This window comes from Benincasa hispida, chromosome 5 (genome assembly GCF_009727055.1).
Source record: "Benincasa hispida cultivar B227 chromosome 5, ASM972705v1, whole genome shotgun sequence".
Taxonomy (NCBI): domain Eukaryota; kingdom Viridiplantae; phylum Streptophyta; class Magnoliopsida; order Cucurbitales; family Cucurbitaceae; genus Benincasa; species Benincasa hispida.
The window spans coordinates 17,529,909-17,544,484 of NC_052353.1; the positions used below are offsets into that span (position 1 = coordinate 17,529,909).

Consider the following 14,576-nt stretch of genomic DNA (forward strand, 5'->3'; position numbering starts at 1 on the left):
CACAAATTTAGCTACTCATGTATGGCGTGAAAATAATGAACATAGATTGAAATGTAATTTCCATTCTTGCAAATAAAATTATCAAGTACAAAACAATAGATGATATAAGTGTTAAGCCAGGTAAGCAGTGTCTTGCTTCCTCTAGTGTTTACACGACTTTTAGCACTCAATTCTTTTCTAATTTGTAAACTCTTGCTCCCACAAGGGTTAGATGTGGGCTGGTGTCTCTCAAGTTATATTGTTTCAATAGTCTCTCGACCTCTCCGAAAAATTAATTCTCTCTGGTTTGGTAGCATTTAATGGTATTTATAGACTTCCAGACAAAACAGTTCTTCTCACTAATGATTGCGTGGATGGGCAACATTAATTTCCATACCCTGTTGCGCCGTCTGATAGCTGTCTCTTATACACATCTAGATGTGTATAAGAGACAGCCCCAAGCCAGTGTCCATCTTCATGAAATGACATTGGTAGACGGGTTGGGACCAGCCTTTTATCCCGGTGAACAATGTTCCACTGATTAGGCGGGTACAGGATTCGAACCTGCAGTCTTCAGGTCATGGGCCTGATGAGTCGACCAATTACCCTGTCGCATCGTCTGATGGTCACCGAAGGTTCAATGGATTTGCAACGATATGGTCTTTAATGGCCGCCAACTGAATTTCTAATTTGACCGCTATCGGCTTCATGTCCCACCATGTTTTATCACATTAGGCCACCGCCTTTATGTAAGGTCATCACGCGATCGTCTTTGAAGTATCATTGGATCGCCAACTCAAGAGATCGCGCTATCGCCTTGTTCTTGCACAGAAATACAAGATTAACTCAGTTTAATTGCTTTTATGCGATTAGTGATCGCGATTTTGCTTTTAGTTTGGCGCGTTCAATCGCAATATTGCCTATTTACTATCGTCTTCTCTCATTGTTTTAATAATTTGAGCTTTAATAACTTGTACTTCTACAAGTTATCATTGCCCAATCGACATCTGTAAGGACTTCAATGTTTCTTTTCCTAGATTTATTGAAGTTCAATCCTTCTTTTGGAGTTCCTTTCAAGTACCTGAGTATTTTGTAAACAACTCACATATTGTCTTTTGTTGAACTATTCATAAATTGACTTGCATAGTTCACTACATAAGAGATATCAGGTCTAGTGTGAGTACAGTCGATTAATTTTCTAACTAGCCTCTGATACTGATCTTTATTAACCATTGTGTTTTCTTTGCTTATTTGATGATTTGTGTCAATGGGAGTATTAGCAGGCTTACATCCAAGCATACTTGTTTCCTTTAAAAGATCAAGGACATGTATGCTTTTTTCTTTTAAATTTCAATTAAGGAAGGCATTTTTTGTGTCTAATTGGTGAAGTATCCAATCATTGTTCACTACTAAGGAAGAAAGGACACGGATAGTATTTAATTTTGCTACCAGAACTATGTTTCTTGGTAGTCAATGTCGTAAGACTGGGAGAACCCTTTGACGACAAGTCTAGTTTTGAGTCTATCTATTTCTCCATAGCTTTGTATTTGATGGTGAAGATCCATTTGCTTCCTACTGTTTTCTTCCCTAGGGGTAGGTCTATTATTTCACATGTGTTGCTCTTTTCCAAGGCCTTTATTTCATCTAATACAACTTGCGTAATTGATGTCTTTAAGGGCTTCATAGACATTATTAGGAATGTGTATTTTGGATAGTGTAGTTGTGAATGCTTTGCATTTTGGAGAAAGATATTTGTAGGACAGATAGTTTTGAATAGGATGCATCGTGCAACTTCTTACCCCTTTCCATTTTGCGATGGGAAGATCAATATCTTCAGTAAGTATTTCCGTTGTGGAGTTGGAGACATTATTTTCCTGCATTCTGGTTGGGCTTTGATTGAGTACTAGTTCATGTCCAAGGGTGTTCATTCTTCTTCGAGTATAGACTATAGGATCTTTCCTAGATTCAAGTGTGTTTTGATTAGAAACATCAGTTTCATGTAGAAATGGAGCACTCTCTTCAATGAAATTTGTTTTTTGGGTTCCTTCGTTTTCAAGAGTGGAAAGTTCAATGGTGTCTTGCTTTTGAAAATAAGGTTAAGTTTCAAAGAAGGTTACATACATGGAGATATAGAACTTTTTAATGGTTGGTGAATAGCATTTGTATCCTTTTTGGCTTGGATCATAACCGAGAAAGATACATTTGATTACCTTAGGATCTAATTTACTCCTATTAGGTTGATGATCTTGAACGAAGACCGTATAACAAAATATTTTCAAGAGAACTTGATAAAATAATCTATTATGTGGAAATACTTCCTTAAGTTTTTGTAAATAAGTTTTGAATCCTAACGTTCTCCCCAAAACTGAAGAGGGTGTTGGCAAAAAGCAAAACTCTAGAAACTTCTATGAATAAGGTATGTGACTGTCAAAACAGCTTCTCCCCAAAACTGATGAGGGTGTTGGCAAAAAGCATTAAAGTTCTAGAAACTTCTAAGAGATGTTTGTGTTTTCTCTCCCCAATTCTATTTTGTTGGGGAATGTTAGGACATGTACTTAAGTGGGCAATAACTTTTTCTTTCACAAAGTTTCTTAAGTGTTAAAATAATCTTTAGCATTATCAGTGTGAAGGATTTGGATTTTAGTGTTAAAGAGATTGAGAATCATGGCATATATATTTTGAAATATGGCAGTGACCTCTGATTTTCTTTCATAAAAACATCCAAGTAAGTCTAGTGTGATCATCAATAAAAGAAACAAATCATTTAGCTCTTGTTACATTCTGAACTCTACTAGGCTCCCAAACATCACTATGCATCATAGAAAAAGGATAAGAGAGTTTATAAAAGCTTATCGGATATGAAGATCAAGCCAACTTTGCCATTTAACAAGACTCACATTATTGAAAAATCTGAGAACTTTTATTAAAAAGATATGAAGATCAAGCCAACTTTGCCATTTAACAAGTCTCACATTGAAAAACTTGAAAACTTTTATTAAAAATATTTGGAATTAGACGTTTCAAATACAAAAAATTGGGATGTCCTAATCTATTATTCCATAACATTATTGTGCTATCATAATTTTCTTTAGAAGCAACAAAAGTAGATGTAAACTAATTGTCTTTGGAAATTACAAAAGTAGATTTGCTAAGACCTAACTCCTTGACTTGAGACTTGAGAGCATTCAGTATGTAGAGACCCGAGGATTCCTTAACATTGCCAATCATCTTCTCCAAATTCAAATCCTGAAATATACAATTATGTGAGTGAAAAGTTACACTGCGATTTTTCGTAAGAGTTAGTTTGCTTATGGAAAGAAGATTGGATCTAAGATTTGGGACATACAACACATTTTTTAAGATAAAACCTTCAGAGATAAAAATATTGTTAATTCCCATTACTTTAGAACAGGTACCATCGGCAATTTTTGCAGTAGTTTGATCGCTATAGTGTGCATAATTAGTTAAATGTGAGATATTACCTGTCATGTGATCTGAGGCTCCAAAAACAATAATCTAAGTACTACAAATTTCTTTGGTTGCATTAAGAGCACAAAGAAAGTTACCCGATTGTGAACTGTTGCTACACTGGTTTCTGGTATTTTTTTAGTAGATTTGAGTTAACCAAAGAGTTTTTGGAGAATGTCCAACTGCACCCTAGTAAATACATATGTTCAGGGTTAAAGTTACTTTCAGTTGTTATACTCGCTACGTAGGCCTTTGCACGTCTATCTGTCGTTCCTTTGTTTGGCTTCCAATCTGGAGGTTTACCATGAATATCCCAACATACTTCTTTAGTTTGTCCTGGTTTTCTATAGTGCTCACACCATGGTCTTGGTTTTCGTTATCAATTATCAGTTCCTATGTAGTTCTGATTTTAATTGTAACGATTATCATGAGTATTTATACATACCTCATTATCAAGGTTTCGAGCAATTAAAGTCGATTCTTCATATTCAGAGCTTGCAGACACTCCTAACATTAGTTTCTTTCTACTTTCTTCTCTTTTAACTTCTACAAAAGTTTCTCTGATGTTAGGTAAGGGTTTAATAGCTAAGATTCTACCACGTACTTCATCTAGTTCTTTATTAAGGCCAAGAAGAAATTTGAATACTCATTTCTTCTCAACTATCTTTTTGTATTTGGTTTCATCTGTAGTACATTCCCACTTGTAGCTTTCAAATACATCTTGCTACCAAAGGCAAGACAATTGAGTGAAGCAGTGAGTAACTTGCATATCTCCTTGTCGTAGCTCGTAAATTTTGCCTTCAATTTCAAATCATTCCGCTATATTTTCTTGGTCGAAATATATTTCACGAGTTGCTTTCCAGATTTCGCTTGCAATTGAAAAGAGCAGAAATCCTTCACCAATCTCTGTCGTCATGGAGTTGATTAGCCATGACATAATCATATTATTTTCCGTTTTCCATGTATTGTATCTCTAATCAACTTGGTCTGGGATAGGATTTTTGCTTGACAGATAATCTTCCTTCCTTTTCTACATATAAACATCATAATAGATTGTGATAAATGGAAATAGTTCCTTCCATTTAATTTGTGAAAAGTAATTGGAGGTATGGTCCCTTCTTCATTGTTAGAATTCATGGATACCATAAAGAATCAAAGAAGAATAAGGGAAAGAAACAGGCTAAAATGGTCAAAAAAACCAAAAAAAAAAAAAAGAAAAAAAAAGAAAAAAAACTCCTAGACCTAAAGAAGGAAAAGAGAAAAATAAGGCTCAAACCTGATTTGTTGTACTCAACCCGATTGTATATGCCTGACCAGATGGATACCTCGACCCAACTGTTGACCCAAAAAAAACGAACGATGTGATTTAACCTAGAAGCTCAACGTGATTCAACTCATGACCTCAACTAATTTGTTTCAAATGCGAAGAGCACAATTCGACGAATCAATTCAATGATTTGTTTCAACTAATTTGCTTCGATGTGATGTTCCGATGTAGGGTCCAAGGTTCCAATCTGACATGACTGATCTGTACTCAAAGAACACGATTTGGCCGTTGTGAAGTTCCAATCTGGGTTATGCTTCGATTGGCTTCTAACGCAAAGAACATGATTTAGTTGAATGGAAAGGTGGAGCACGGATTCGCTTCAAATGTGAAGCTCCAAGTTATTGATGGTGTTTTTCTGATGCACAGCTTCAAACAAATTGGTATGTTATTTGAAATTTCAATGTTCTGTTTTTCTTTGTTAGGATTTCGAAAGTGAAACCTATGAAGAAAATTTAGAGAGAATACTCTAATACCATATTGAACTTGTGAATTTTCTCAATTCAGTATTTTTTACAAGTGGGTGTATCCCTAATATATACAATGATAATTGCTAAATATGGCAAAGACACGCAATAGTAAAATGAATGAAAATAAGGAAAGAATAATACATAATGTATACTAATTGTAAAAGGATAAGGGAAAGGAGAAGACATATTCAACAGATTACGGAAGGGCTTACTGGGTGGTATTTGAAAGACAAAGCAAGGATGGTAGGTGGTTGCGCCTCCAACTTTTGAGGCACTTTTGGAAAGAAAGAAAATCTAGATCGTTCAAAGATAAGTATTTATGCCACAATTAGCAATTTCTTTAGGTGTAGTTTTTGGGAGGAGTTCCCTCTACCCGACCTCTATTTTGGATGTTATTCATGTTCCACTCCATATAAAGCATGCTTCAGATGTGAAATCTAAAATGACTTGAATCTTCTATAGATGGAAACATTGCTATCGTGCCAAAGAATAAACAGAAATAGCAAAAGAGAGAGAGACTCGAGATGATTTGATCACCCTTGCAAAATAAAAACTAGTAGACATTTAGCCAAATCTGGTTCATGACTGAATCATATAATCGTTGTCGTCAAAAACCGATGGTTGAGTACTGCCTCAGCAAGGGGGCGTTGTCGAAAATCTGGATTCAACATTGCCTAAAAGAGTTGTTTCTTTTTGTTAGTTTGTTGAAGAATAGGAAAGATTTAGATCACATTTTTAGCATATATATATTTCATTAATTATTTAAACAAATCTGAACCTAGTTCAAAACCAATCATCTAACTTGCTATATTAACTCTAAATACATGTGTCCATGCCAAACATTTGACTAGGTAAATGAATAACAAATGTACTAATATTAGGTTTTGTGAAATAGTTTATTGAAAATGAACGAAAATGACCAAGGTTTTTAATACAGAGCTCGTGAACTAAAATAGAATGCCTAAAAATTGAAGGACATCAAATAGCCATGAAAGTTCAGGACTCAAAATATAGGATGTGATCCTAACTTTAAATTAGACCAGGAATTCCAATCTAATACTTGCGAAATATGATGTATGATTAGGAAAAAGAAGAAACAAATATGTTTTTGTGCAAGCAATGGGGAAATAAAAGATCTAAATCTGATGGAATCTATCAGTAACACATCTACAAAGATATACTTTAGAATGAGATTAGGGCATTTTCAGTGTAATGTAAACGTACAAAGATAAACAACCTGAAGTAACTGCCAACCAGCACGATCATTGAGATCGAGAAACTTGACCGCTTCAACGAATCGATCATCCGCTAAACAATATCTTCCAAGGCAAAACATTTATTTATTTTAGTATAAAAACGTGTTAGAAGACCTGGAGTAGAAGTGTACTGTAAAATAATATAAATGCCAGAGTTTTAGGGGAAACGAATTGTAGTGATCATTTGAATGGTTTGGTAAGCTCTTGAGGGCATTGCAGTATCATTTTAAGGATTTGGTAAACTGGGTAATCTAGCGCCAGAGCAACTGAAGTCCCCCAAGTGAAAGAAATAACCAAAGAAATACTACTGAGAACTAGATCTTACAAACATAAATGAAAACTCTCTCTCAAAAAAGAAAAAGAAGAAAAAATCCTACATATCAAACAAATCATGATCAAAATAAAATTCCTTTGCATAAATTATTGAGGAACAATAACGAATTGTAAAAAAAAAAATGTGGAGTCTTACTCTCTTGTAGCCTCAAGATCAAGTCTAAAAGTGCTCTCCAAAAGCCTCTATAAGTTCACAGAAAAACAACGATTAGGGTACACAACTTCAGAGGAACTTTTTTTGTTCTTTCATAATAAAAATAAGTTTTCTTAAAGAAATATGAAAGAATACAAGGGGAATTGAATAGACAACCCAACCAGAAAAAGAACCACTACAGAGAAATCGAAATAAAGATTACAAAGAGAGTTTCACTTGTCAAAGGGAGAAGGTCAAATATCAACAGATACCAATGAAAAAAAAAAAAGTTTTGTAAGATCAATTACTTGCAAGGAGAGGCTATCAACAACTCCAGCTTCACAAAAGGGTACAAAAGCCAAATACGCAAAAAGGAGACCAGCTCCATATCTGCAAAAGAAAAGGAGGAAAAATGATAAGGTTGGGTTAGAAGGTTTGAACAGAATCCATGAAGTGAATTGTGAACATCATTGTGTACATATGTCAATAATACATGTCATCTGCTATTCCAAATGCTCTTTTCTCCATTGGAGTGTAGGCTCCAGCAACTGTTGCCCGTCTCCATAGCCCCTCAGCGAGCTGTCCAAGGCTGTCTTCTGGAAACGGATATCTGACAATCAAATGGTTTAAGAAACTTTCAACCCATATTGAATGTAAGAAGAAATTTATGATTAACTAAAATAGTGAAGAAAATGTAATTTAAGATTCATTAAATGTTGAAAACAATATACACTGAAATATCTCAAATTAATTGGGGTGACTGGAAGGAGGGAGGAATTTATGATAACTGAGTTGCCCATGATGAACGAGGAAACTTGGCTTCCATAGATTGAAAGCAACATTTCTCGTACCTTCAGCTAGCTTTCTCTTGCAATTACATCCTGGTCTGCAATTCAAGTGATTTTTTCTCCCGTTAATCAGAAACAATCATGAGATACATAAGTTTCTATACTTCCCAGAGGCTTGGTTTGTACACAAAAAACATAAAAGATAAATCCCAAACCTTCAAACTTCCTGAATCAAATATTGTTTATCCAGATAACTTCCAGAGGATCCACCTATTCTACGTTACAAAATATACCCCACAAATATTTTCAGTGAAATTCTTATCATCTCATTTGGTTTCCTCAACACTTCTTGACAATTGAGTGTCTTCATTTAAAAAAACAAAGTCAAGAATGCCCTCTGCTCTCTCCTCTGTCCTCTCTCCTCCCCTGTTCTTTGCCCCTCACCTGAAGTTTCATCTCCTCAGTGCCTCCTCCGTTCATCTTCTTGTACCTCCGGTTACCTGACCAGCATCTCCTCCATTCCACGTTCAGTCTCTTAGACATAGAAGTGGAAAGTTGCAAGGTTAAAGACTCCTACTTCTTCATTTGGTACGAATCTGGTTTGTTCTACGTGGAGAACATGGATGCCAGGAAAATTCTACTTTGGTGATATTGAGGTAATTGATCCTCCAAGTTTTCTTCGTGGGAGTTATATGTTAAATATTTTACAAATCCCATTGATTTAGTTAGACTGAATCAATTTATGCAAGATGAAGGGATCGATTCCAGCTTACAAAATCCTGAAATGGATTTCTTTGTTTCAATCTAAACTCCTCCGAGATTTTCAAGGAATCCCTTTGATTCACTTTAAAGGAGGACACTCGGAAATTGGAGCCATCGTTGGAGCCAAAGAAGATATTTTCCCCTGTTTCAGATAATTCAACAGAGCCCAAAAAAGTTGAAAACATGGTTGGTGTGAACATAAATTCTTCTTGTGAAGAGATAGTTTTAATGAGGAAAGAGAAAGAGCATGGCCCAATGAAGTTGTCCAAGACAATTTCACTAGTGGTTGTTTTGCCTTTGTGACAAATAAGACATCCCTTGATATTCCTGCGGAGGAAACAAGGTTTTTCTTCCCTACATTAAAGACGGCCCTGTCTTTTCAAGCTCCAAGGATGAAAAGGACTCTTTACCTGACATTGGTTTTGAACCTTTGGCATTCTCCATTAGTGAAGTTCTATCTCCAGGGATTAAGAATGACAGCTTAATTAATGAAGATCGGGACTCTCTCTCCAAATTTAATATGGCTATAGAGAATGTAACCCTCTTTTTCCCCTGACTTTGCTCAATTTCCTTCTGCTTCTAAGAAGTAATCAAAATTATTGAACCCGTTTCCTATGCATTTTTCAAGAAGGAAGACCTCTATATTTAAGTCAATCTCTGCAATTGTTAACTCCGATTTCTTGTGCCCTGGTACCAGATATAGCAACTAAAAGGTGAACAAAGCCTTCCCCCTTCCCCCCCCCCACACCCACCAAAAAGTTTCAGCACTTCATGTTCCAAATTTCACATTTGAAGGTCCAACTTTTTAGGGGTACTCCGTGCAAGCCTACTAATTCTTCTCATAACAGGCATCATGATTCAGATGATGATTCTACTGCAAGTGTTAGTAGTGATTAGAGTCTTTTGTCACAGAAGCAGAATAGCAGATCAAGAAGATCCAGTGCACACTGAGAATTTTGGAAACGAGCTTGGTGCTCTATTTCGGAATTCATAAGACTTGAGGAGTTAGAGGTCAGAAGCAAGTTCACACTTTCTGAGAGTGCTAGTATTTCATTCATTGAGTAAGTCTGAAATCCCTTCCAACCTTGCTTCTATTGACGATGCTTGTGATTAAAGCTTGGATGATTCTTGGGTTTTTGTGAATTTGTGGTGGTGGAAGGTTCAGTTTGTTAGTTTGACACTTGTGAAGATTATTTTGCGGAACACGAGAGGTCTTATTGATACATCTAAACGTGACAGATGGGCTTGAGTGTTACTGTGCCAACTAAACTATGGTGTGATAATCAAGCTTCTCTCCATATTGCATCCAATCCAGTATTTCATGAACGAACTAAATATATTGAAGTGGACTGTCATTTTATTCACAAGAAAATACAAGAAATGTTGATATCTACAGGATATGTGAAGACTAGAGAACAATTTGGAGATATCCTTACTAAAGCAATAAACAGGACAAGAATAAGCTATCCGTGCAACAAGCTGGGCATGATTGACATATTTGCTCCAGCTTGAGGGGGAGTGTTATAATATGTATTTATATTGTAATTATAATTAGTTGTCCTTTATTGTAATTTTATATCTCCTAAATTATGGTTTCTTAGTTGCCTATATATATATGTATCTTCAGCCTAATTAATTGAATGAGATCATTATTCTCTCTAAAACTATTGAGTACATAGAGAGAGAGACCCCACAAATATCTGACTCGCTCATACTGCATTACTCTCCAATGAAGCTACTCTCACATAAATATAATTATCAAATGAAATTACAAAAGAGGAGGAAGGAGAGCCACTTTTCTAATTCTGGTAGTTAGGGTGTTCTTAAGCATAAAATGCACCCTTCAAGGGCCTCCCGGATATTTTAAGGTTGGGATGTGGAACCACCAATTACCTATATCCCTTCCCTACAAGCTAGCAAAATCCTCCCCCATAAAGCTGATTTTCAATTTCAAATCTCCAAGGCTATTTCACCAAGTAAAAATTCATTTCTTTCAGGTTTCACAGACCATAACTAACAACTGATGAAAAGGTTGAGAATGGTCATGATAAAATAAAAATTACATTGGTCGGAAAAAGATGACTGATGAAGAGAGAAGAATTACCTCACATCCACAGAAAAAGCTAGATCTCGAAGTCGTGGGATTAAGTAAGCAGCATCTTTCTCAACAATTGTACTGTGATCAAATGCAAATCAATTTTATCACATCTGACAGAGTTAAGATATAAGTTAGGAATCTTTGAAAGCTAGCAAATAATATGCGGTACTTCCAAGAGCTAAACTTAACTTGAGTACTACAGAAGATGGTCCAAGACTTTGGTGTAATCTGTTATGGTCGTGCATATACACAAGACCTCTCATTATGCCCTGAAACATCCTGATCACAAAATTTCTCCTGCGCTTGATCAACTGTTCTTGTTCATAAGGGTTCCATGAGATTTGTTCTATCCTTTTGGAAATCCTTTCACTCATTATTTTTCCGTAGTCTGCAGCGCTATATTTCCCATCATCACGGAATGCTAGCCACTAAGCAAGCAGAAAATTCACTTTTCCATGTCATTAGAAGAAACATACCAAGTCCATAAAACATTTAGATACTGAATACTGTGGATAACCTGCTCCCCAGTGTTTGTTTCAAATCCACCAACAAGTAGGGCAAGATTCGAGCAGATATCCTTCGAACTGCTCTGCAGAATTCCATAAGAACAAAAACAATTAAACGAAAAAGAAGAAAAGAAAAGAGGAAAAAAACAGTAGTTTGTGAAGTTTGAATGCAAATACTTCTCCTTCAATTCCCAACATAGTCTAATCATCATCAGCACTAATATGTCCAAAAAAAAAATTGTGAACACAAAAAAAGAAAGTGTCTGTTACTTGGAGAAATGCGTGAGCATTTAGCTCATTTGCAGCCATCATATCAGCTTCAACACCACCAGCCCGCTTTCCAGGATACACCTTCATATTGAAAATAGTTTATTCATAACAAACTATATCATAGCTGATTGAAAAGACTGAATACAGAGTTTCTAAATGATTGTCCAACAAATTCACAAAGAAAAAAAAAAAAAAAAAAAAGAAAGAATTACAGTATTCAAAACGGACATTTATCATTGATAAAGTAGAGAGTTTTGTTGAACGTGGCAGAGATAGCTAGACTCAATTCACCCCAATGGTGTAGCTCATTAGAAAATCAATCAGCAACTGAACCCTGTTAGTTATCTTATATATGTGTGGGACGGAGAAATCAAACTTCTAACGTCAAGCTTGATAGTTTCAAGCACTATGTCAATCGAGCTATGCTCCTTTTGGCAAACACCCCATTAATTATTGTGAAATAAGGGACTTAGTTGATTGTTTATAGTCCGGGGTATAATAGTTATTTACTTGACCCTATTTTTCTTTCCTTTGTTGTATTTAGGCTTGTTGGAGCCTATAAATAAGAATCCTCTTGTATCTCTCACATTATTAAAAATTGTTGAAATAAGGGGCTTTGTTTAGAAATCTGGTTAAAGAAAGTACTATTTAATCTTCATCAAGATGGTGTCTTACCTATGAAAACTCTATTGTGATAAAAAGCTGCTATAAGCATCATCAATAATCCAGTACAACATGGTCGAACGAAATATGTAGAGATTGACAAACACTTTATAAAAAAGAAACTGGACAATGACAGTTATCTATATTCTGTATATTCCATCACATCATACAAGTTGCAGATATTCTCACCAAGAGTTACTCAGGCAAAATTTTGATTCTTGTGTTAGCAAGTTGGGTCAGATTGATTATCTATGGCCCCAACTTAAGGGGAATGTTGGAAACAATGGACTTAGTTGATTGTTTATAGTCTTGGGTATTATAGTTTTTTTTTTTTTTTTTTTTTTTTGGAAAGGGAAACAGCCTTTATTATTCATTAAAAGAGAGTACAGGAGATGTGTACTTGAAAATAAAGGCAAAAGACAAAACCAAAACCAAAACCAAAGGGATCAGCAGGCGCACCCGGGCATCTCAACTAGGTTGACACCCTCATAGCGCCCTCATCATATCCAACATTGCAGAGGGGACCTTATAAAGCTACCAATAAGGTTAAGAACTATGAAATGAGAACATACAGAAGCTTCACAAACTATAGCTACAAAATTCCGAGAACAAAACAAAAACAATAGTTATTTACTTTACCTTATTTTTCTTTCCTTTTTTGTATTTAGGCTTGTTGAAGCCCTCACATTATGTAAAAATTAATAAAACGGAGACTCTCTATCGTGGTTTTTTCTCCCTGTTCTAGGGTTTTCCACATAAACCTTATGTCTCCTCTTTCTCTCTCTCTTTTAACCGTTATCAATTCAAATTGGGGCACCTCTTACTAACTTCTTTGAGAGGTTAAGGATTAAAGTTAGGGAGATATATATTTTAGGAAGGGTAAATATTTGAAACCATAATGAAGGCAGATACCCTTCAGAAACCAAAAGAATAAAAGTGAAGTAAATGCACGAGTATCACCTTAAAAATAAGAGGAGTTCCTTTACGAGAACCCTGAGATACTCTTCCTTCATAAAGCCTACAGAAGAACTGCCCTTGATAGTATCAGTAATAAGATGGACTCAGAAAATTGGTAATCTTATTTTTCGTTTATGGTTTTTAGTTTTTAGTTTTTGAAAATTAGGTCTACAAACACCACTTTCACCTTTAAATTTCTTGCTTAGTTATATACTTTTAACCAATGTTTTAAAAAACCAAGCCAAGTTTTGAAAACTTCAAAAGTAGTGTTCGTAGTTTCTCGAAAGTATCTTTTTTCTGGGAATATGGTCAACAAGAATTTTAAAACCTTGTTTTTGTTTTTAGAATTTGGTTATGAATTCAACTCTTTTACTTAAGAGAGATGAAGAATATGGTAAGAGATTGAAAATAGATTTAATTTTTCAAAAACCAAAATTATATAAATCAAATGGTTACCAAATGAATACTCAAGATTCCCGTAAACAATCCCAAGAATTCAAATACACATCAAAAGAGCACCTGATCTTTACACTCCCTTCTCCTACATCTTGAACTCTCAATTGCCCTAAATCTCCAGAAGAATATTCAACATCTTGCCCGGATTGAAACCCTGAATAGCTGTCGGGGGTTGGAAAATATCACATTTACAATGACGGTAATTTGAAATTGAATTAAAGTTCAGACTAAATCACGAAACTTAAGTGCAACAGATTGATTTCATATGATAACCAAAAGGAAGAAGAACGAGTAAATTGAACAATTTTCTCATCCATAGAGCTCAACAACCATGAAAAATCCAAACTCAAAATCTTTTCTCCATGCACTGTGGAGTACAGGAACTAAATTACAGAAGGAAAGCAAATTAAGCATTTATTTACAACAATAGTGAATTCAATCACTAAAATTTCATTCGTAGCAACAAATGGCGGTACGGAGCTCATAATACACAAAGAAATTTTCTAATAAGAAACAAAAAGTGACAGAGATTTGAGAAACCTGGTGATATTCATGAAGCCATAGCTTCCAATGAGGCGTCCGACCTCGAAGGACTCTGAGTTAGTGATGAGACTTGCTCTCACTGTTAACGATCGTCTAGTGGGATTTGGAGAACGGAACACTGAGATCGAATTGGCATCGGTTGGGGATTTGAAGAAGGGAAGTATAGAGGAGGAAGAGAGGAAGTAATGGAATTGTTTGAGGAGCATTTCTTTGAGTTGCGTCGTACTCGTCTACCGTCAATCAAAAGTGGCGCAATCCTTAACTGTCAAACTAGATAAGAGTATTTCTTCCTTCCTTCTTTCTTTCTTTTTATTGGGGTTAAATTAGACATTTTCGTTCGTATTGAGATTCTTGTAGTTTAAAATGTTCATATCTAAGGAAATATTGTGCTCTTAATTTTACGAAAATGTAATATTGATAAAATGTATATTTTGAGGAATATTTCTTGAAAATTAATAAAAACAAAAAATAAATTTAAATTAGTAAATAAACATGTTTTGATTTTAAACAAATTAACATGTCTATTATTTATATTATATTTACATTAGTAACATTTTGTTGCTTATTTTT

At 35.1% G+C, this 14,576-nt stretch overlaps 1 protein-coding gene across 1 annotated transcript; it reads right to left on the reverse strand.

Annotated features, from left to right (window-relative positions):
- Positions 1-5,580: 5,580 nt before the first annotated feature.
- Positions 5,581-14,290, reverse strand: LOC120077829. Its single transcript, XM_039031891.1, has 12 exons — positions 14,004-14,290; positions 13,527-13,625; positions 13,011-13,068; positions 11,388-11,468; positions 11,129-11,200; positions 10,801-11,039; positions 10,618-10,689; positions 7,457-7,573; positions 7,272-7,353; positions 6,967-7,013; positions 6,479-6,560; positions 5,581-5,915 (listed from the first exon to the last, which is right to left on the reverse strand). The coding sequence occupies exons 1-12, from the start codon at positions 14,210-14,212 to the stop codon at positions 5,832-5,834; spliced, it is 1,242 nt and encodes a 413-aa protein (XP_038887819.1). The 5' UTR covers positions 14,213-14,290; the 3' UTR covers positions 5,581-5,831.
- Between the last annotated feature and the right edge of the window lie 286 nt (positions 14,291-14,576).